This window comes from Zootoca vivipara, chromosome 6, assembly GCF_963506605.1.
Source record: "Zootoca vivipara chromosome 6, rZooViv1.1, whole genome shotgun sequence".
Lineage (NCBI taxonomy): Eukaryota > Metazoa > Chordata > Lepidosauria > Squamata > Lacertidae > Zootoca > Zootoca vivipara.
In genome coordinates, this window is record NC_083281.1 from 21,647,383 (window position 1) to 21,670,145 (window position 22,763).

Here is a 22,763-nt window from a genome sequence, read left to right on the forward strand (position 1 = left end):
TTGATTCTTGTTCTCACCTCCAAATATGTAAAGCCATTCATCCACCACGGCAGAGGCGTGGCCGGCCAGCCCAGGAGGTGGAGGAAACCAGGTGGTGTTGAGGGGCACAAGCTCCTGCCAACGGCCTTCCCAGGGCAGGTACATCCAGACGTCGTTTGTAAGAAAGCCGCTGGCCAGCTTGCCCCCAAAGAGGACCAGGAAGCCCTCCCATGCCACAGCCACGTGGGAGTGGCGGGCCGACTGTAAAAGGGGGAGGACAAAGGAGTTAGACAAGTGGGAGGTATGGGATCAAGGCACAGTGCGGCAGATTTCCCCTCTTCTCGGAGCCATTTCACACATGACGCAGCTACAAGGAAGGCTCAAGGGGCAGCCTCCTGGCTCTGAGATGCGTCCACACACTGATGATGATGTAGTCACACATAACATTTTTATGAGGATGCTATAAACATCTCAGGTTCATGGGCCCTAAAGGGCCTTATTTAGATTTTTTAATTATATTTATTTTTGATAGGTTTTTTAAAGAAAAATCATCTTTTAAAAAAATGATGGCAATTTTAGATATACAGTGGTACCTCCGATTATGAACTTAATTCGTTCCGGAGGTCCATTCTTAAGCCGAAACCATTCTTAACACGAGACGCGCATTCACTAATGGAGCCTCCTGCTGCTGCCGCGCTGCCGGCGCACGACTTTCTCTCGCCTCCTGGGGCAAAGGTCACAACTAGGGGCATCTACTTCCAGGTAAGCAGAGCGCGTTACCTGAAGCATTCGTAAGGGGGACGGTACGTAACACGAGGTTCCACTGTACTGTACTTGTTTTTATTTGGTTTATGGTTTTTAGTCATGTTTTAGTTATCATTTCATTTATACACTGCTTGATATATATTTTTCCCCTGACCAAGTGGTTTATATATTTTCTAAATAAACAGAATATAAATCGTCGCTGGGCGACAAAGGAAAGAAGACGCTTACCGGGGAGGGGCTGAGCACTCGCCGATGCCAGATGTTAGTGGTGAAGTTGTAGAAGACAAGGTCCCCCAAAGCCGTGTTCAGATCCAAACCTGGAGAGGGGAGCAGAAATGCCATGGGGCTACAGAACAGGAAGGAAGCACCCCCTGGGACTGTAGACCCCAAATGCCCAGAATATAGAACTGGATTAATTTCTGACCTCCAAAGATGTACAGTCCTCCAGTGGAGGGCAAGAAGGCACCAGCCGCTGCTGTGCGGGGCCGGAAACTAGGATCCCGGGCGCTCACGTTGTACCACTTGCCGGCTCCTTGGTTCTCACTCAGGGCTAAGTCACAGGCCCGGCCCACAAAGCCAGGTTCGCACCGGCAATGATCTGAGCCCTGTGAAGGAGAAGCAGTACACCCTGTCAGGGCAACAAAATGTAGGGCTCCCTGCAAAGCGCTACTGGCCCGCAGGCAGGGAGGAGAAACTCATCTTAAGGGGAAAGGGTAGCCCTTGTGCCTAGGAGCCTATGCTTGAAAGCAAAACTGCAGGTATGCGAGAGGTGTCTGAACAAGATTTCTAAGGTTAGAGCCACGGAGCAGGCTGAGATCTGGTGCTTGCAAATAGTTCCCCAAGAGAAGCAAAAGCCAGGAAAAAAATGAGGCAAAATAACAAACACTGCAGAATAAGATTACGCAAAGTAGCAGAGATTAAGCAACGTTGTTAATAATAATAATAATAATATATTCATATCCCACCCATCTGGCTGGGTTTCCCCAGCCACTCTGGGTGGCTTACAACAAAAGATGAAAAGTACATTAAAACATCAGTCATTAAAAACTTCCCTAAACAGGGCTGCCTTCAGATGTCTTCTAAACGTCAGATAGTTGTTTACAGTATTTCTTTGACATCTGATGGGAGTGTGTTCCACAAGGAGGGCGCCACCACCGAGAAGGCCCTCTGCCTGGTTACCTTAACCTCACTTCTTGCAGTGAGGGAACCACCAGAAGGCCCTTAGCGCTGGACGTCAGTGTCCGGGCAAAACGATGGGGGTGGAGACACTCCTTCAGGTATACCGGGCCAAAGCCGGTATACCTTTAAAGGTATAAAGGACTTTAAAGGTCAGCACAAACACTTTGAATTGTGCCCAGAAACGTACTGGGAACCAATGTAGGTCTTTCAGGATTGATGTTATATGGGATTAGCAGCCACTCCCAGTCACCAGTCAACTGCCGTCCGGGTCACCTTCAAAGGTAGCCCCACGCAGAGCGCATTGCAATAGTCCAAGCGGGAGATAACCAGAGCATGCACCACTCTTGCAACAGTCCAGAACAGAGAGCTGTGCAGAACTCAGTTGTTCCTGGAACTGAATTTGGATTGTATCTCCATTTTTTTTATTTTGCAAAAAGTGTGCCCCCACTCGAAAAATACAAGATGGAGGCTACAGGAGAAAGACAGAAGAAAGCTGTGTCTAGGGCAAGAAGTCTGGGGTGACCACCCCCCACCACGCACACAAACATGGCTGCTGCAAATGCTCTTTATGGGGCAAGCACGGTGAGATCCAGAAAGTCGCAAGTCTTACCTGGCTGCAGCTGCCATGGCTCTGGCAGTAGGTGACGCAGTCAGGCATGGAGCAGCCCTCGCCGCCCCAACCTTGGAAGCATGTGCAGCGGCCGTCGTTGTCGCAGATCCCGTGGCCCGAGCAGCCCATTGGGCACAGCGAGACTGTGTAGGTGGCGTTGAAGCCCAGGAGGTTGTAGTTGGCGTCACTGAATAGGTGCAGCAGCATCTGCCAAGCAGTTAAGAGGGCGGGATGGTGCCAAGTTCACATCTACATGCCCCATGTGTAACCCAAGATCACAATTACATGACTCGCGTGTCCCTTAAGAGACCACAGCTATGTGCCCCCGTGTGGCACTCCTCTCCCCTGCATGCAATAATCTCCAACCTCATCTCAACAACCACTTGTGAATGGCCCCCTCCCGAACCCCAGAGCAAAATCTCCAGGACACGGAGCCCTTCCATGCCCGTGTGTCTAGGCCGATGTCTATTGGTTGCAACTTGACCCCATCCAACCTCCGGGGTCAGTACCTTGCCAGAGGTGGCCTCGATGGTGGGGGGTAGGGTGCTGCCGCTGAGGCTGGCCAGCAAAGGGCTGCTGGGAGAATCTCCATCGTAAATGAATAGGTAGTCATAGGTGCATTCGGTGTCCATGAACATGAACGTCAAGAGGATGCGGTAGCTGCTGCTGGGAGCTGAACAGGGTGCAAAAGTGGGGCGGGAGGGTTAGAATACCAGGCACAGGACCAAGAATAGGCAGGGGTCTTCCCCTGGAGCCCACTAAGCTTCTTAGCCCCCTTGGTCCAAGAGGCACTGAGTGGGGTCACCTTTTGTCCCGTGAAAAGTGCACAGAACTGAAGGAGGAGGTTTGAGGAAGGACGCTCTTTCTCACTTCCTCTTTCACCTCTATGGGAACAAGGTTCTGTGTCGCCAACAGCTGTGTGCTAGGTAGGCATTCAAGAAGAGGCCAGTCCCATTTCTGCAGCAGGAAAAGTGAGCACTTGTGAGATTTCTGTCTACCATGCAACTGCTGGGAGGGACAGAACCCCTCCACCACCCCTCTTCTGATCACACTCATGACTGATATATTTGGCAGGACTTCTCAAATGCATCATTAACCAGCTGATTTATATTTAAAGGTAGAAAGAATTGGGTGGAGGAAGAATGTAATTTTTGTTTTGTTTTTTATTATCTTTATTTATTAGATTTATATACCACCCTTCATCGTAAGATCTCAGGGAAGTTCACAGAATAAAATGCAAGATAAAAACAAGTAAATAAGTAAAACCAAACAGCAAAATAAAAAACCCTTCTTCCCACAGATACATTTAAAAGGCTGTAGAATATTAATCAGCTAAAGGCCTGGTTGAAGAGGAATGTTTTTGCCTGGTGCCGAACGGTGTTCAATGAAGGCGTCAGGCAAGCCTCCCTGGGGAGAGCATTCCACAGAGAGTCACTGCAGAAAAGTTCCTGTTCTCATGTTGCCACCCTCCAAGCTCAGGAAGAAGGACCCCAGAATATGATCTCAGGGTCCAGGACTTTTGTTGCTGGTTTTATTTGTAATTAAAGTCTCTGTTCTATCCTACTTTTTATTTTTAGTTTAGGTTGTTGCAGACGGCCACCATAGGACCTTCAGTTAAAGGAGGTAGATTTATATATTTCCAATAATAAATAAAGAAGCCTCCCCAAATTCCTACCTTCCACTAGCCACTCGCAGTTGCCGTTGACAGAATAGTTGCCAGGCCCATCTGTCACATACCCTGATGCACTGCGCAGGACCTGGCGGTGCCCCTTACAGTCACCACCGCTGGCCCAGCGGATCCCAAACAGGGCTAAAAGCAGGGTTACCAGCAACCTCAGGCAGCTGTCCAATAAGGAGTCCATGATGGGGTTTGGATCTCCCCGCAATTCGGAGGCTGCTCAGTCAGCACAGTCCAAAAGGTGAAGGGAATGCCATAATCCAGCCTGAAAGAGCAGAGAAGAACTTCGGAGGTCGGGCAGGGTATACTGTTTATTTTCATTTTTATCATCACCATCATCCTCACTGCCCATTGCAATTTAAAATCACAAAAAATTAGATGGGTCCTAAAAAAAATACACCTCGAGTGCCAAAATAACAACAACAACAACAACAACAATTGTATTATTTATACAACAACAACAATTGTATTATTTATACCCTGCCCATCTGACTGGGTGTCAGGTGCATCTCTGTGGGGAGGGAGTTCCACAATTTAGGGGCTGCCATAGAAAACGCCCTCTCCCGAACCGCCATCCCACCAGTGGAACAGCCAAGATGGCCCAGAGAGATTTTGGGGACACAATGAGAGAGGCAGGGAGCTGTTTAGCACAATAGAGCAGCCTTCATCAACCCAGTTCCCTCCAGATGTTTTTGGACTACAACTCCCATCAGCCCCAGCTCTAGCATATGGAGGGCACCAAGTCAGCGAAAGGTAACTTTTGACAAACTTCCCATTCCCGGAACGTAGACATGGCTCAGATTCACAACTTGTTACGAATGCTGAATTCAAGTAATAGGTATAGGACAGGACAGGATGTAGACAGAATAAAGAAAGATGTGGCGTAAAGGGCACTGTGCCTCCAAACTGCAGTCAGGGCTTTCCAATCCTTTCTCACAAGCAGCTTAAATTTCAGGTCTTAAAGTAGCCATTGCCAAGCAGGTGCCCTCCAGATGTTTCAGACAACTGCGACGGAGGGCGCTGGCTGGGCGAAGACTGACTTACACCAATAACAAGCCCACTCCCCGTAAAGCAAACTGGGTGTGTACATGCAGTGCTGTTTTTCTGGGGGGACGCAGGGGTACATAAACCCCTAAACATTTTGTGAATCTTTGTACTTATGTCCATTTACTGTATGTATTTCCCCCGATTCGAATTATAAAATGGTGATTTTCTTGAGTCAAAGTGATAGTACCCCTAAACATTTTTTTTAGAAAGAAGCACTGTGTACTTGTCCTGTGTGTGTTTAGTCTCCCCACCCCCAAAAAGGCTTTATGGGAAAAGGAAGAGAAACCCATAAACAGAAGGGAAGAAGTTCCCTGGAACTGGTCCCAGCTGGGAATCAAAACAGGTTTCCTAGGAGGAAACTTAGGTCCAGAGCAGGATTCCCCCCCCCTTTTAAGCATTACTTCTGGAGTTACAGGTCCTTGAAAAGGAGGAGGAGACCCTAAAGGGGGTGGGGTGGGAGTCCCTGCTAAGGCTTTGGGGTTGTAGGAATCATACCCTAGAGATGCCCAGAGGGGCTGCAGCATGGAACACAAATATATATTGAAAAGGAGGTTCACGAGGAGAGCCCAATAGGCGACGTGTGTTTGTGGGAGAGGAGAGGGCTTATTGTTTTTGTTTTGTCCTTCCTTTTATTGTGAATTTCGTGGGGTTTTTTAATCTTGTATTTCTATACTGTCACCTTTCACCAGTAAATCTCAGGGCGGTATACATAATTAATAATAATAACAACAAATGATGAGTGGGGCGTACGTGGGGGCCGGGAAAGGGATAAATCCTGCAAACGGGTGACTTTGCAGCCAGGGGACTCTCTGGAGGAGGAAGGTGAGGGTCGGGGGGGGGGGTTCTATCAGGTAAGGTTTAAGGTGGCCTACGAAGGTGGGGGCATACGGGGGCGTGCAATGCAGGAGGGGGTTGCGGGAAAGGAGAAGACCCACCTCCCCACCCCCCACCCTACGCGAAGACCCACCTGCCGCCAACTCCGCTGCCCCCGCGGCCCATAGAGAGGCGCAGCCCGGGACCGATGAGGCGCAGCGAGACGACGGGGCCAGAGCGGCCCGCAGGAGGAGCGCGGCGCATTGAGAAAGGGAGAGGGATAGAGGGAAACCGGAAGCGGACCTTCCCTGATTTCTATGGAAAGGCAACGGCGATTGAAGGACCATAGAGGCCGCAGGGGAAGCGAGAGGCTAGAGAGGCAAGTTCTAGTCCTCTGTCTCTCTCTGTCTCTCTCTCTGTGTGTGTGTGTGCAGCCGAGGACTGAAGGGATGTTTATTTATTACCATGAAATTTAATACACCCGCTCGTTTGATTATATATTGTTGTTGTTTAGTCGTTTAGTCGTGTCCGACTCTTCGTGACCCCATTATATATAGTATATTGATTATATATAGTAATTAATAATTGTTATTTTTATAAGTTATTTTTAACAATGAAAAAAATCCCATTTACAATGAGAATACCGAGTTGGGATTGCTGCTGTTGTTAGATTCAGGCAGGTCTGTCTTCCGAGAGCAGCAGCACCGAGCATGTGCAGAGTGCTATTCTCTTGAATTTGGGGTAGTGAGCATGTGCAGTGACGTTCTCCTGAATTTAGGGGGGGGTGGATTTTGTAGGTTTTTCACACGCACACGCAAAGGCTTGTGAAGCTCATTATTTAGCCCATGGACACCGTAGGGGGGAAGGTTGCCTGTGGTGTCCCAAGGGGGATCAGAGGCCGCAAGGACAGTGGAAGAGGCGGCACAAACACCGGCACAGACTTCTGCGAAGGGGGCTCCACCTGAAGCCTACGCGGAAGGGATGGAGCAACACACACACCCCTACCAAACGGCTGTTGGGGACACGATATTTGCTAATCCTTCGGTTGGAAGGAACTTACCAAGAATGCCTCTCTCTCTCTCCATCTCCTCAGAGATTGTGCATCCCGCACGGTGGGACCAATGCAAAGATGGGACATGAACATGTGGAAAATTATTAATTTTTTGTGATCCATGTTCACATCCAGATTGAATGCCCACGTGAGCTTGTGTGTCTGTACGGTGTATATACGGTGCTAAACCATGAGAAGTGAAGCTTTGGCCCTCTGGATGTTGCTGAGCTACAACTCCCAACAGCCCCAGCAAGCATGGCCAATAGCCAGATATGGTTGGGAGCTGTAGTTCAGCAACCCACTCTTGCGCTAGACCGTTGATCTACAAATGTATTGTTAGTTATTGGTCATTGTATTGCTATTTATTAATGGCTGAATGAAATAGACTGATATTAACAGGTTTGCGGGCTGTTATGCTTCTGAATGCCCTCCAGGAATTCAGGAATCTGGGGATGCCGGTACTTATTTTTGGAAATATGAGGAAACAACAACCCTTAATTTCAAACAGGTGTCCCCATCCACCACGAGAAAAAAACTGTATATTTGATTAATGCAATGTACAAGCCGATGGGCTTGGCACATATATGGAATGGAGTAACTCTGAAAGGTAAAAAGGTAAGAATCTGTTGTCCAATATTGGAATGTCTGTTGCAGAATGTCTTCTCCTACGAATTACTGTTTTCTCTATTTAGCCATTCTTACTGACAATTTTATAACTTGTCTCTTGGTATCTGTTTTGTTGTTGTTGTTTTAATATTTATATACTAATAATATTTTAATAAATATGTTTCCATTCACCATCCATTGTTTATGGGGGGCGGGGTGAATGACTCTGGAATTCACTGCTAGTAGTGTGCAGTGCACTCATTACAAATGTGGTACTCTTCAGACGTTGGCTACCAGAACATTAAAACTATTCCTCTGCTATCCAAGTCAGTATAAACTGCAGGGATTTAACAACCAACTCTCTGCTACTCAACCCTCCCAATGTTTTTCAACCCCATCCCACCCAACCATTAAAAAAAAACACAAATCTGACTTATACCAAGTCAGAACACTGGCCAACCTATCACAGAATTGTGACTGGCAGAAACATTTCAATTATCAGTAGTTGGGCCATTTCCAGCTCAACTACTCACGATCCTTCTAGGTGAAGATGTGGGAAATTGAACCTAGGGCCTGACCTTCTACAAGCAAAACATGAGCTGTACCACTAAGAGGACCATTCCCTACCTTCATGCAATCACTGCAGAGCGAGCTCCCTGCAACATTCAACCCAAAAGCACAGTGCTTGACAAAAGTTGTGAGAATCCAACTGTGGAGAATGAATCGAACAGATGCAATAAAAATAACTAGCAGCTCAACTTGAGAAGGGGAGCTATCTGTGCCCACGTTTCAACAGATACATTTCTATTTATTGCTGCAAACCAGCTGGCAGGGATTTCCCCAACAACAGATTTGCCGATAGCAGTGGTAACTGCCTGCTGTTCAAGATGCTGTTCAGTTGCAAGCAATGCAGAACTACGGGTCTTGTTGAAGTTTGAAGGAGTTTGTTCTAGAGCTGGATGCTTCAATCCATTTTCAACAAGAACGACAGAAGCTACGTGTGCTAGCTGCAGGAATCTGGCTTCTCCTGCATCTTCCACACCCAATAATTGTCACAATAATTGGGACAAGTGCAGTCACACTTGAGATCCGCGCCATCGTGACTCACCAAGATGAAGGTCACCAGTCACACACAGTGGCACACCACTCCCTGCTTTTTGTAGGCCTGGAAAGTTGCACCAAAGAGAAGGCGGTTTCACAGACAAGTGCTTCTGGTGGAACCATCACTCGTGGTTGGCAGGATGTGTTCAGCTTGGTGGTCTCTTAACTCGCCCCCCCCCCCCAGCATGTGTTAAATTTTGCACACAATGAAGTGGAAGGATGAAGGTTACATTAGGAGATTAGATGGTGGTTGAGCCACTTGGGGATGGCAGTGTAAAGACAGTGTGTGGAGGAACCTTCATACAATCACAGACGTGTGTTGCAACCAAGGGCAGAGAAAAATAAGCATCAGTGGAACTGGTCATCAGTGGAAGGTTATTGCTGTGTTGAATTTTGAGGGAACCCCGAAGAAAAGAGTTAAATATATCCTATCCCTGTCCCCCACTAGGCATAGCTATGGCTCATATACAGTTGCCAGCTGACCGGGGGTGGGGGTGGGGGAGGAGTTTGGCTGCTCATGCACCTTTAAAGCAGCTTGATCTATAGAAGCCTTTCACAGCACAGAGATAAGCAGAAGCTGTTCCTGCTGAAGGATCAGCTACAAGGGATATGCTGTGAATGCGCTGTATCTTTAAAGCACCTTCGAAGCACCTTTCCCTCAACAAATTTTGGGCACTTTAGTTTACTTCTCAGAGAGTTACAACCTTTAGCAACCCTTAACAGACTACAGTGCCCAGGATTCTTCAAGGGGGAAAAGGTGCATCAGGTGTACTTTAAAGGTATAGTGTGTGTCCAAAACCTAGTTCCAAAGTTAGAAGCCCCACGATGAAAAAAAGTGCTGTTGATTCAGTCTAAACAGCACATCTAAACCACAAATTCCAACCTACTTTAAACCAACATGAACTGTATTCCCCAGTCATTTCAAAGAGCTCGAGTTCTTAGGGTTCCTTCCTCGGAAGCTGTGTCACTTCAAAAAAACATGTTTTGGACTGGCAGTACTGCAGATGTGCCCTGAGAGAGCAAAGAGTTTAACGTGACCATCGGCCTTATTGCATACACGGCGATGATTAAAGTCTTCCATGCGCAGATTCCTCTTCCTCCTTTCGTGGCCACCTGTTCCCCCCAAAGAGCCACATGCCTTCACAGTGAGATAAAAACACAATAATCCTCTTTATTTTGGCAAAAAAAGAGCCCACTCTGGTGAATTTCAGAAATTCACCGTCATCAGGGAGCAGAACCCACAGCACCATCACGGGGAAAGGGAGGAGGGCAAACGCCGCCACCTGGGGGGGGGTCAAGGAAATGGGACAAAGGGAATGCCTGCTACCACTGTAAAGTAGCAGGAAAAGGGCAGCATCGGAAGGGAGCAATAATACAGGAGAACATTGTTACAAAGCCAGTCTGAGCCGGGATGTCTGCAGTCCCTCCCATCTGCATCCAGGCAGGAGAGTCGTTCAACCACAATGGCGGCTGTGAGAAGACTATGGTGACCTCCCTTTGGAGTCAAACTGTCTACAGGGGAGATGGCAGCCAAAGATAGGCCTGTCGCTCTGACTGAAATAGGGGTGGAAGAGAATCACGCGCTGGTCATGTTAATCCAGTCCCTGGCTTCCCCCAGTGGCAGCTTCCCACAGAGGCAGGCAGCGTACGACCATAGCTTGGGGAAGGACAGAGATGTATCGTACAGATAGATGTCTTTTAGGTAATTAACTAGGCGAGGAGAAGAGTCACGCCCTCTATCGTACTGAGTGGGGGGCAGTAAGATGGTGGGAGGGGAGGGACCCCAATTCTATCCCAAGCCAAGCATCCAATGTCCCAATACTCTCACTAAACTGTGGTATTCCAGGGAGACAACAGGATAAAATAGCCCTCTGATATGGTAGGACACAAATTGGAATAGAAGATGGCAGAAGATGGAGCGAGGAGGAGGGTGCCCAGAGGAGAAACTGGGGTTGGGGTTGAGGCAGGGCCCCCCCCCACAAGAAAAATGTTGAGAAAGGAAGCGGAGGAAGCCACAAAGGATCAGGACAGTCAAGGAGAAGCCTAGACGGGACGGGCACCCGTCGTGTGCATGCTAAAATACTCGGTGTAGCCATTGTGCTGGTGGAGTTGGGGCGCATGGAGCTGATAGGGGGGCGGCTGGCTCTCGCCCCCCAGGGACGGTTTCAACAGCACAGGGGCACCGCTGAGCTCCGAGGTGGTGACCACGCAGCTGGGGGTCAGGTTACGGTCGGCGGATGACGTCTCCTCCACCTGTTTGCGGGGCTGGATGGGAAAAGGCAGAGGGAGAGCCATGTGAGAGTAGACAGGGGAGGACAACAGAAAAAAGGACCCTGAACAAACCAGAAGCAACTGAATCACGAGGGCAAGGAGGGATTCAGGGTTTACAAGACTTAGCGCAGGCACATGCAAAGGGATTGGCAAACAAGTCGATATTGGTTTCTCGGTTTTCTCATCTGAAAACATATATATGTACTCCTGAAAATTCATGCTCATTTTAGTTTGAATTTCTTCCAATATACACATTTTTGGCAAAGCAATTTCCCATGATACAGTGTCTTCTTGTATTTCCCCTCCCAAATAGGTACATTTTAATGCACGCATTACAGTACTGTAGTATTCCTTTTTAGACATGCTACTTGGCTGGAGAAGAGCACTGCAGAATTAGGAGACGTGTGGATTTCAAAAAATGGCTGCATTTAGTTTGTGTATTGTGGCCTAAGAGTGAGAATTCGATAAATTCACCTTTACGTGCAAACAGAATCCAATTCCTCTCCCTTCCTTAACTGTACAGCAACTCACAAATGCCCCCAAGCCACATAAAGCAGCCCACAGGGAGATTTAGAAGCCTCCTGTTTTTTCGCCACTTCTCTGGTACAGCAAAAGAAAAAGGAAAAAAAAGAATCAGGATTGGCAAGTTCTTGGCCAGCCACAATGCACAGCTGGGGAGCTGTACTCAGCATGGCAGTTCATGAGTAGCACAGACCTAGCCTAGTGCAAGAGGAAAGGAGGAAATCTAACCTGCCTGGTTGGTAAGGTAAAGGGACCCCTGACCGTTACGTCCAGTCACGGACGACTCTGGGGTTGCGGCGCTCATCTCGCTCTGCTGGCCGAGGGAGCCGGTGTACAACTTCTGGGTCATGTGGCCAGCATGACTAAGCCGCTTCTGGTGAACTAGAGCAGCGCGCGGAAACGCTGTTTACCTTCCAGTTGAGAAGACTCCCTGGAAGCCTTTGTAAAGCAGGTGCATGGAGGAAGTACAGAGGCCAGTTATTTTAAGGCTGTGGAGTAGGGTGGTTAGGATTTTAGGACCATCATCTGATGGGAAATTTGGGTGCTGTAACTGGGGGCAAAAGGCTTTGAAGCAGAGGCAACAGGGAGGGTGTGCCATCAGGTGGCAAGCTTGGGATTTCTTGTGCAGTGAAACAGGCTTGTTTGCCTGAGGCCTGGTGCCCCAGCTGGGCAGGGGCCTGTAGAGGAGAAAACAGCAGGAGAACCTTCCTGGAGCCCCTCACCAGATGGGTGGTTGTGGGGATTCAAAGAGGAGGGGAAAATCCATGTACTTTCCCTGGTGTCTTTGGAGAAAAAAAGCAGTGTGGGATATAAAAGCAATGTGCAGAGCCCAGGGAAGCAGAGCTTGCTCCTCCCAAAGGAGTGGATGGATTTCTACGGAGATTGAGTGACCTCTACCTCCAGAATCCAGCTGCCATCCAGAGGGGGGGAGATGCATCCTCTTCTAGAGATTCCATGGAGGACATTAGCAGAAGTGCTGGAAGGGAAAACCGGGGAGACCAAGGGAAGGTTAGGAAACAGGGGCCCTCCTTGGCACTCACGTTGCTTGAGCTGCTCCCGGTGCTCTGTGGGATGGAAAAGAGTTCCGTGAAGTTGGGCACCGAGTCGCTGATGAACGTCACATTGCCGTACACGTGGTGCGGGAACTTGGCCCCGGACGCCACCTCCTCCACAATCCCGATCTGCGATGTCCGCACGTGGTACGGGAAGTTCTTATTGGCTGCCGAGGGCCGTGTCATGATCTGAGGAAGCAACAAGAGTGGAGGACCAAGGCCTGGATGGACCCGCAAGCTCAACTGCATGGATTTCCTCTAGGCCCTTCATGTCCAACCAGTAGATTGTGATCTACCGGTAGATCCCTGACTGATCCTGGTAGATCATGGGAACCCTTATCGATCGTGGGATTAAATAAATTTTACCAAAAGTTAACAAATAAAAGCTGAAGAACTCTGGGCAATCCTCCACAAAAAAGCTCAACAACTCTGGGCAATTCACCAACCCCACGCACGCTTCTCCTCCCTCCAATGACAATGGGTAGATCACTGCCAGTTTTTTAATACTGGGAGTAGATCACAGTCTCTTAGGAGTTGGACATGCCTGCTCTAGGCAAAACACATCTGCTTCCTCTCTTAATTTCTCTAGCATTGCTCCTTTTTCTAAAAGAGAGAGAGAGAGAAGCGAGCTTCTAGTCTTCACACTTGTTCTTGTAGATACATTATGAGTAGTTGAGAGGTAGAGTTCAGCAGGGATACTAATCTCCATTTCCACCCACACTTAATCTAGGAGGGCACCTCCTTTGAAGGGGAGTTGCTTCCAAAAAACTGGTCCATGAAAGAGGCTCCATCAAGAATTGACCCCCAAATGGAAACATTCTATAACAGAAGGCAGAATTGACTCCTGATGGTATCAGAGCAGGGATGGGGAACCTGTGGGCACTCTCCAGAGGTTGTTAGACTCCAGCTCCCATCATCCCTGGCAGTTGGCAATATTGGCTGGGACCTGATGGGAGTTGTAGTCCAAAAAGGTATGGAGGGCACCAACGTGACAAAGGCTGTACTTGTAGATATTGTGAGTGCATGTTATGCAAGGGAGTTACAACTGGTTTCTGAACCTGAAGCAAACACAAAAAACAGAATGCATCAATGCATGCCAAGCAGCCTGCAAGCATGATCTTTCCTTGCACCCAACCATGGAGAAAAATGTCTGAGGGGTGGGTCCCTGTATTTTTCCATCTGCAGGCAGCAAATCAGCTTGGAGGGGGTGGCTTCAACTGCAAAAAAGGGCTCACAGAACAGGATGAGATTCAAAGGTCATCCCTACCCTCCCCCCACCCCCAGATTGCGTTTCAGTCTATCAAAATAAGAAGTCAGGCCCCAAGAGTTTAGTGGCTGCCAGGATAATGGGAGAATCCTCTAGGCCGCTGGGAGTTTCTCACCAGAAATACGGCATGGGCATAAAGGTGGATGCCCAACTGGATCCCGTTGACTATCTTCTCCCGTGCCCACTTGGGGATGCCAAAGTTGGCAATAAGCGCAGTGACTGGGACAGCAAAGAACCTGCGAGAGACAAAGAGGGCTGCTCAGGACGTGCTCCCCACACATTTTCTCCCCGCTGCCTCCAACAATACTCTGCTTAACTGTAGCTTCTGCAGTGCTTTTCTTACCCCTTGGAAAGGCGGCCTCTGTTGTGCCAGACATTTGCATTGTGCCCAGCATAACCCCCTGTCTTCCTTCTTCAAAGCTCATCTATCTAGCCTGGCCGGCCCACTCATTGGACGAGGGGCAAACATCTGTCCTGACTTTGGCCAGCTGAGAGTGAGGGAAGATTCGGGGTGATCAGTTACATTCCCTTACACCAGGGGTGGGGAACTTCAAACCCAGGGGTTGAATCTGGCCCTCGAGGCCTCTTTATGTGGCCCTCTGAACTCTTCCCTGGCCACACCCCTCACTCTCCCTGCCCTGAGTGTCTTTGCCCGGCTAGAATGTGAACTCCAATAACGCCTCTTGTTTGTCTGGGCACAAGATAAGAGATGGGTGCTGGGAGTGTATTTAGGAACCAGCCAATTGTAGAAATGTAAAAATTCAATCCATTGCTCCTCCCTCTTTTGCCTCTGACCCCACCCACCAATAGCAGGTGGCCCTTGGAACGTTGTCCAAAAGGGGAAGTGGCCCTCGGGTCGAAAAGGAGGTCCAGCTCCCCCCCCCCAAGTTAGATCCCTTCCTCCTTAACGTCCTCTACATCCACTCACCAGAGGGTGTAAGCGGCGAAAAATGGCACATAGAAGGGCTGTTTCTCCGGGAACTGCTTGAGAGTGATCAGGATGGCGTAGCAGAACCAGATGTAAGCCACAAACTGCAAGGCGATCAGGCCGTATCCAGCCGGCGACTCGTAAGTGTACAGCACCTGCGCTTGATCAAAGAACTGAGGCCGAAAAGGAAGGAAGCGGTTGAGCGGTTGGGAGATGCGATTGCTAGAGCTGCACAAGCCACAACAAAATTCACACTCCTCTAAGCACAAGGAAGGTAAGGTCCCCACCCCCTTTGCTTGCGACACCCTCTTCTCTAGACCTGGCCGATATATTGATACATAGTCCAAATCTGGTTAGAAGTCCATATTGTGATATCGGTTTCGTAATTTTTGACCTAGCAATATATTGCGAATCTGTGTGTGTGTGTCCACTATGCAAAAATCACGATGCAGGAAATCCATGAAGCCAACCAATGCCTCTACGTAGCTCAGTGCCAGATTTATGTACAAGCTAAACAAGCTATAGCTTAGGGCCCCACTCTCTTGGGAGCCCCCAAAAAAATTAAAGGGGAAAAAACTGGATGTACATTTCCAGAATATAAGATAAAAAGCAAATAAAATAAAACCTATATACAGCAACAATGTTTTGTGTTGTGTAGGCTCCTATTTGTTATGCGCAAATGGCTTTAGATACCTATTAGGGCCATAAATTACCATATAGCACATATTCAACACAAAAAACAGCGACAATTTGTTGTTGACTAAGGACAGCTGCACATATAAAGGGCCCCATTACATTCAGTAGCTTAGGACCTCATCAAACCTAAATCTGGCCGTGGCGTAGCTCCATCCTTATTTCAGACTTTGTGGTATATCACAATGTTCAGCTGATACACTGTGGTGCTGAAAACCAGACATTGCCCAGCGCTACTGTTCAACTCTACTAACTCCCTCCTTATTTGAGACATTGTGATATATCAGTATATCGTGATGTTTCACTGGGGATAGATCTTGATGTTGAAAAGCAGATATCTTCCAGCCCAACTCTTCTCGTCATTACACCTGCTACCTATTTTGGGAAGATGTTTGCATGTGGACACCTCTGAAGATATCATAAAAAGGAGGGTTGTATTCAACTAATTCCCAGAGCTCCCCCCGTGGAGAGGGATTGACTGTTAAACCACTCTGGGAATTATAGCTCCATGAGGGGAATTGGGGCAGCGCCTTTAACAAACTACAGCACCCAGGATCCTTTGGGGGAAGAAGCCATGACTGTTTAAAGTGGCATCATAGTGCTTTAAATACATGGTGTGGATGTGGCCTAGATAAACGAGGTTCTCAAATACGTAAGCCGCTACAAGAGTAAACAGACACTCACCTCAGCCTCGTAGATGAAGAGCACGACATGAGTGATAGTGTAGAGCGTCATGTACACAGAAAGCTTGATAGAGCCAGTGTGGCTGATCCGACCCCTGCAAAACAGGGAGCCATGAGCCAGGATTTGGGGGGGAGAAGGAGTGACTGCCCCACACCCCAAATATCCCAATACCCTTCATCCATCTGGTACACAGGCTGAGACCCTACCTGCCTGCGGACTGTCTAGCAAGAGTGGTGCATGCTCTAGTTATCTCCCACTTGGACTACTGCAACACGCTCTACGTGGAGCTACCTTTGAAGGTGACACTGAAACTACAACTAATCCAGAATGCGGCGGCTAGACTGGTGACTGGGAGCAACCACCGGGACCACATAACACCGGTCTTGAAACACCTACATTGTGTTGGTGCTGACCTTTAAAGCCCTAAATAGCCTTGGCCCAGTATACCTGAAGAAGCATCTCCACCCCCATCATTCTGCCCGGACACAGGTCCAGCGCCGAGGTCCTTCTGGCAGTTCCCTCACTGCGAGAAGCCAAGTTACAGGGAACCAGGCAGAGGGCCTTCTCGGTAGTGGCGCCCACCCTGTGGAACGCCCTCCCATCAGATGTCAAAGAAATAAACAACTATTTGACATTTAGAAGACATCTGAAGGCAGCCCTGTTTAGGGAAGTTTTTAATGATTGATGTTTTGGTGTACTTTTCAGAGTGGATGGGGAAACCCTGCCAGATGGGCGGGGTATAAATAATAAATAATAATTATTATTATTCATCTCCCCTGTAAATGTTATCCACACTAAATGTACTATACTCATTCCTAAAGTTTCAACCTCTACTGCCAATCGGGAATGCCTTCGCTTTGAACATCACGTCACGACGTGGGCACAAACAGAAGCATTATCTGTTTCTGTCCTTAGGGGGGGGACAAGGCACCCTTGGACCAGAGAGACTCACTAAAGCATAAGACAAGATACATGTGATTTGTGCATTGCTGCTAACATGGTGTTTATATCACTTCCCTGACCACCAGCAGGAGCACTTTGGACGCAGAGCGTACAGGAGGTGTGTACACAGAACTTAGCTTGTCAATTCAAGGGCTTTACCAGTAGGGGGCATGTGTAGTCTGCAGAAATCTAGTGGCTGTCTCTATGGTGCAGTCTGTATTTGATTGTTTTCAATGTTTTGGGGCACTTGCAGACGAGCTGCGTAACTGAGCTTTCATCCGGATTTGTTTGCAGAGAGATTAGATGACACCAGCTATTTAACGTACGTTTAAAGCACCCTGATACCACTTTTAACAGCCATGCTTCCTCCAAAGAATTCTGGGAGCTGTAGTTTGTTAAGGGTGCTGAGGATTGCTAGGAGACCCTCCGTCCCCCTTGCAAGGCTCCAATTCTCAGAGAGATTTAAGTTTAACCATCAAGCCCTCTTCTCGGGGAACTCGGGGAACTGTAGCTCTGGGAAGAGAACAGGAGTCTCCTAACAACACCCAGCACCCTTAACCAACTACAGGTCCCAGAATTCTTTGCTTAAAGTGGTATTATGACACCTTAAATGTATGAAATGAATGTGACCTCTGGTTTGCTTGCTGGGAGGTTAGCCAATGTTGTGTCAGAGAAGCGTTATCCCTGTTCACTTCCCATCAGCTGCCATCAGTAGTTTGGGGAAGTGGGTTTGTAACGCAAGACCTCCTAATCCACTATAACTTTGCAACCAGAGTTTGTCTGCCTGCCTGCCTGATTATTGATTGATTGATTGATTGAATTTATATACCACCCTATACCTGGAGGTTTCAAACCTGGAGTTTGCCAATATGTAATTGGATTGCGTCCGAATTTGGGATCCAAAAACAAATAGGATCTGGGATAGCTCAGTAGGCAGAGCACGAGACTCTTGCTTTCAGGGTCATGTGTTCGAGTCCCATGTTGGGCGAAAGATACCTGCATTGCAGGGGGTTGGACCTTCACGGTTACTTCCAATTCTACAATTCTATGATTAGAAGCATCTTTCCTGCACGATCCGTCTCCACACCAAACGACCCTCTCACAAAGTTGCTTTTCATTTATTTTATTTTTTTGAGAAATGGCACCGAGTTAGCCATGTTTGCAAGTAAAGCAACTCACCCGCCCATCACAGCCTAGATGGATCCCACACCCTCCCACCGATTATTCACTACCAGGCAATACAGGCACAGCCCCAACCCACCCTGACTTGCAGGAAGGTCCGCCCCCCTTTAGTCATGCTGGTACCTGGTGACAGTGAATCCTTTTCCCAGAAGGATGAGCATCAGGAGGAAGATCAGGAAACTGACGGAGAAAAGGAGCTTGGCTAGAGGGAGGAGGGAAGGTGAAAGAGAGAGGGGGAGAAATGAAGTTAAGCACAGGCCATTAACAGGGTTCTTCTGGAATATGAGACTCAAAAAATGGTCCAAATAGCCCAAGCTTTTTATGTGGCCATTAAATAACGGATTAGCGAGGAAGGGACAAGGGATACACACAAAAAGAATGATACGGAATGGCCGACAACATTCATTGTTTCCCTTCTGAACGGCTGCAGGACTGTAATTAATAAGCAACGTCCAAGACAGCAACTTTAAAATGGCCCTGCTCACTCCAGATTCCCCCTTCGTACCTACCCAAATAGTGCCCCCTCAACTAGCTTTCAGGGATGCGGGTGGCGTCTAAACCACAGAGCCTAGGGCTTGCCGATCAGAAGGTCGGCGGTTCGAATCCCCACAACGGGGTGAGCTCCTGTTACTCGGTCCAGCTCCTGCCAACCTAGGAGTTGGAAAGCACATCAAAGTGCAAGTAGATAAATAGGTACCATTCCATCAGGAAGGTAAACGGCGTCTCCGTGCGCTGCTCTGGTTCGCCAGAAGTGGCTTAGTCATGCTGGCCACATGACCTGGAAGCTGTACGGCGGCTCCCTCAGCCTATAGAGCGAGATGAGCGCCGCAACCCCAGAGTCGTCCACGACTGGACCTAATGGTCAGGGGTCCCTTTACCTTTACCTACCCAAGATCTTGAGGCTGCCGTTTCCAATGCCATCGCTCGCATACTGGCCCCAATATATGCAGAAGAACATCAGGCTGAGCACTGAGAAGAAGGAAAAGGGAGGGAGGGGAATGCAGCAGGTGCAAAGGCAGAAGGAGGATAGAGGGTTCATTTGCCCATGCAGGGTCTCTTTCCCACTCCCTGGCAATTGTCCACCGACTGTATCAGCCATCTAATCCCAATCCCCATCTTTTGGCCCCTCCTTCCATCCCGTTTCCTTGCCAATAGCATTTCAGTGAACTCCGAACCTGAATGCACAACCCTCAGCCTTTGGGGGCAGGAGACAGTACACAGTTTAATTGTAACACACCCTATGTATATAAAACCAGCTTTGGAACTGCGTGACAAAGGGTGGGCTATAATAAATGCCAAATCAATAAGCAAGTAAAAACAAAAGCAAAGCCCAGCCATTGCTGTCAGCAACTCGGCGGGTGGCTTTCCTCCCCAGAATGTGCCCTCCCCGCCCACGACTCACCCTCCACCCCAGCCGCCGTCATGAACATCTTGTAAGTGGTGTGGAGAAGTTGCCGTCCCTTCAAAAGATCTGAGAGGGAACAAAGAAACAGAGAGGCACAGAGAGTAGGGGGCCGCTGGCAAAAGTGTCACTGGCTTTTCTCTGCCCATCGGAACACAGCAATGAGGCCTCTCTCCCTCACTTCATTGGCCAAGACACATTGGAGATTGGGTTTCTCTTAGAAATTCTTCTTCTGGCGCCAGAGGTATTGGGAACCTGCCATGGCCCATATTCCTGCGATGCTCATTCTCTGGAGACACCTGACCCCACAGCTCCCCCTCCTCACTGTCAAGCCTTTCCGTCAGGACAACGATCGGAGAAGCTATTCCCCCCCCCCCCTGCATCTCTACAGAGCGATGCCCCGCTTGCCTAGGCACCGGTGAGCCCCAAAATAAGTCACACTCCATGAGAACCAGGAAGCGTTGACCCAACGGCATCTGGACTGGGACTCTTTGGTACTCACAGCCAAAGTAGCAGGAGATGATGAGGATTAGGATGAAGATAAGCAGGAAAGTTATGTCTGTCTCCAGGATGCCTGAGAAGAAAGGAGACAGCAGATTCAGCAGTGGATGTGGGAACTGCCTTATTTTTTGATAACAATTTTTATTAATTTTCAATTGCAATCCAATAGCAGCTTCATTATGACAACACCAAATTATAATACAATTACTAATGCCAATCATTCAAATACCAAATTATATAATTTAGGTGCCCCTCCCACCCTGTGTGCTATATTTGATTGTTTGATTATTTTCTTTATTTCTGCGTCCCAAAATGTTATTCATTTCAATTGCATTCCGGTCAAAACAATTGACCTTATACAACAATTGCAATATTAATGACTTCCATTCGTGTTGACGCATTAAATGATTTATAGAATTGCAAGTGAGGCACTCAAACTATACCCTTGTTCTTCCTGTGTGTGGCAATTATTCTATCCTTGTAAAACATTATGTCTATCTTTTCCCGGTTGTTGCCGCTCTCCATCATGCCTTGATATCCTGTTGTTGTTTCAGAAATTTCCCCATTGCTCCATCCCTGGCTTTGTTGTCTTGCAACTTTAACAACAGCTGCAAAAATCACTGTGTCCCAATAAATAACCTGTTTTCATCCTTTTCTCTCTCAGCCTGGGAAGAATGACTCAGTAATGAACCTTATCAGTTCCTTGGCAAGTTTGAGGATGAAAGGAATCTGCGAGATGAAAGGAATTGTCTTGTACCACTCCAGTCTGGAGCTTCAAGGTTATCGCTGTTGTGTGAGGGCTGCTGCTGCTGCTGCTGCTGCTGCTGCTGCTGCTGCTGCTGCTGCTGCTGCTGCTGCTGCTGCTGCTGAACTAGAATTGCCTGCCTGAGTGCCTGATGGCTGTTGTCACCTGCTGAACATCAGGTAGTTTAGGCTGAGAGATGCCCAACAGGCGCAAGGTAAGCTTTCATACCTGCATGCAAAACCGAACTCTGGTCTCTAAGTTCCTAGCCCAGTACTCTAAACACTCTGACACACTCTCTATCAAGCCTCGGCAAACGTGCAGTAGGAATTTAGATTTCCAGAATCTGAACTTCGCAAACTTGACGGGAACTAGCAGGGAACTCACCGAACTCATCAGCTGAGAAGTGCCGCGTCCAAAGCGATTTGCCATTGGTGAGGATCATCTCATACTCTAGTTCCAGCCCATCGCCCTGCGAGAGAGCAGTCAAAAGTCATTCTGATCTTAGGGAACCAAGGCAGAGCCACAAAAGCCAAGTGGGTGGGCATCACAAGACTCACCCCACACTTGCTGAGCGCCACATACCACCACCGCTCACGAACCGAGCGGAAACTCCTGCCGCTGGCGCAGCTCAAGTACCGCACCGAATTTTCTGTCACCAACTGGAAAAAGGAGGAATAATAACACAAATAATTTTATTATTTGTACCCTGCCCATATGGCTGAGTTGCCCTAGCCTCTCTGGGCAGCTTCCAGCATATATAAAAACATAATAAAATATTAAACATTAAAAACTTCCCAGCATGTGGCTGCCTCCAGATGTTCCCCCCAAAAAAAGTCAAATAGTTGTTTACCCATTTATAATAATAATTTACTATTTACACCCCACCCATCTGGCTGAGTTTCCCCAGCCACTCTGGGCGGCTCCCAATTGAGTGTTAAAAACAATACAGCATTAAATATTAAAAACTTCCCTAAACAGGGCTGCCTTCAGATGTCTTTTATAGCTGCTTATTTCCTTGACATCTGATGGGAGGGCGTTCCACAAGGCGGGTGCCGCTACCAAGAAGGCCCTCTGCCTGGTTCCCTATAACCTCACTTCTCACAGTGAGGGAACCACCAGAAGGCCCTTGAAGCTGGACCTCAGTGTCCGGGCTAAATGACAGAGGTGAACCTTCAGGTATACAGGGCAGACAAGAAGACTTGTGATATGACAATCAGGAGGAGCTTTTCCTTTTCAATTATCCCCGGACCATTAGGAGATGTTTTCGCTATAGGAATATCATAGGAGTCTATAGCTCAGGCTCAGACAGGCCCTTGAATTTCTCCCCAGGACACACAAAACTCTCACTATCCCTGTTTTCCCCAAGGGTCTTTGCCTGGCTGGAATGCGTCCTTGAATTTGGATGATGCCTATTGCTTGTCGGGATGAAGAGGGGTGTTCGAGTGCATGTAAAAACTATCCTGCTGTACAAAGGTTATATTTGCATTTGATGCTCAGCCTACTTTTGCCTCCAGCTCTGCCTGCCTCTGGCATGCAGCCCTGAAAATTCCCCAACCCTGATGTAGGTGAACCAAAGACCTGCTCAGGAAGTAAATGTGAGCTCCACATTCTACATGGAACAATATCAGCCATGGTTTGTGGGTCCCCAAGCCCTGCTTGCGTACGTGAGTTTGCTGTGAATTTTGTGGAAGGGGAGGGAAAGCATCTAAGTGGAGATCGTAGCCCTTGTTAGAGTAAAAAGAGCA

At 48.2% G+C, this 22,763-nt stretch overlaps 2 protein-coding genes across 2 annotated transcripts in view; both read right to left on the reverse strand.

Moving 5' to 3' along the window:
- Window positions 1–6,351, reverse strand: part of MEGF8 (multiple EGF like domains 8) — a 54,989-nt gene extending 48,638 nt beyond the window's left edge. The window contains exons 1-7 of the mRNA XM_035117353.2: window positions 6,226–6,351; window positions 4,209–4,476; window positions 3,043–3,206; window positions 2,534–2,740; window positions 1,169–1,349; window positions 973–1,061; window positions 18–240 (exon numbers count right to left, since the gene is read on the reverse strand). Of these exons, the coding sequence (XP_034973244.2) occupies window positions 18–240; window positions 973–1,061; window positions 1,169–1,349; window positions 2,534–2,740; window positions 3,043–3,206; window positions 4,209–4,395 (1,051 nt within the window). The 5' untranslated portion in view covers window positions 4,396–4,476; window positions 6,226–6,351. The remainder of the gene's footprint in view (window positions 1–17; window positions 241–972; window positions 1,062–1,168; window positions 1,350–2,533; window positions 2,741–3,042; window positions 3,207–4,208; window positions 4,477–6,225) is intronic.
- Window positions 6,352–10,006: 3,655 nt separating this feature from the next.
- TMEM145 (transmembrane protein 145) overlaps window positions 10,007–22,763 on the reverse strand; it is a 30,741-nt gene continuing 17,984 nt past the window's right edge. Inside the window, exons 5-15 of the mRNA XM_060276518.1 lie at window positions 21,576–21,677; window positions 21,403–21,487; window positions 20,275–20,346; window positions 19,773–19,841; window positions 19,259–19,339; window positions 18,494–18,572; window positions 16,247–16,340; window positions 14,870–15,042; window positions 14,057–14,177; window positions 12,663–12,863; window positions 10,007–11,094 (exon numbers count right to left, since the gene is read on the reverse strand). Of these exons, the coding sequence (XP_060132501.1) occupies window positions 10,873–11,094; window positions 12,663–12,863; window positions 14,057–14,177; window positions 14,870–15,042; window positions 16,247–16,340; window positions 18,494–18,572; window positions 19,259–19,339; window positions 19,773–19,841; window positions 20,275–20,346; window positions 21,403–21,487; window positions 21,576–21,677 (1,299 nt within the window). The 3' untranslated portion in view covers window positions 10,007–10,872. The remainder of the gene's footprint in view (window positions 11,095–12,662; window positions 12,864–14,056; window positions 14,178–14,869; window positions 15,043–16,246; window positions 16,341–18,493; window positions 18,573–19,258; window positions 19,340–19,772; window positions 19,842–20,274; window positions 20,347–21,402; window positions 21,488–21,575; window positions 21,678–22,763) is intronic.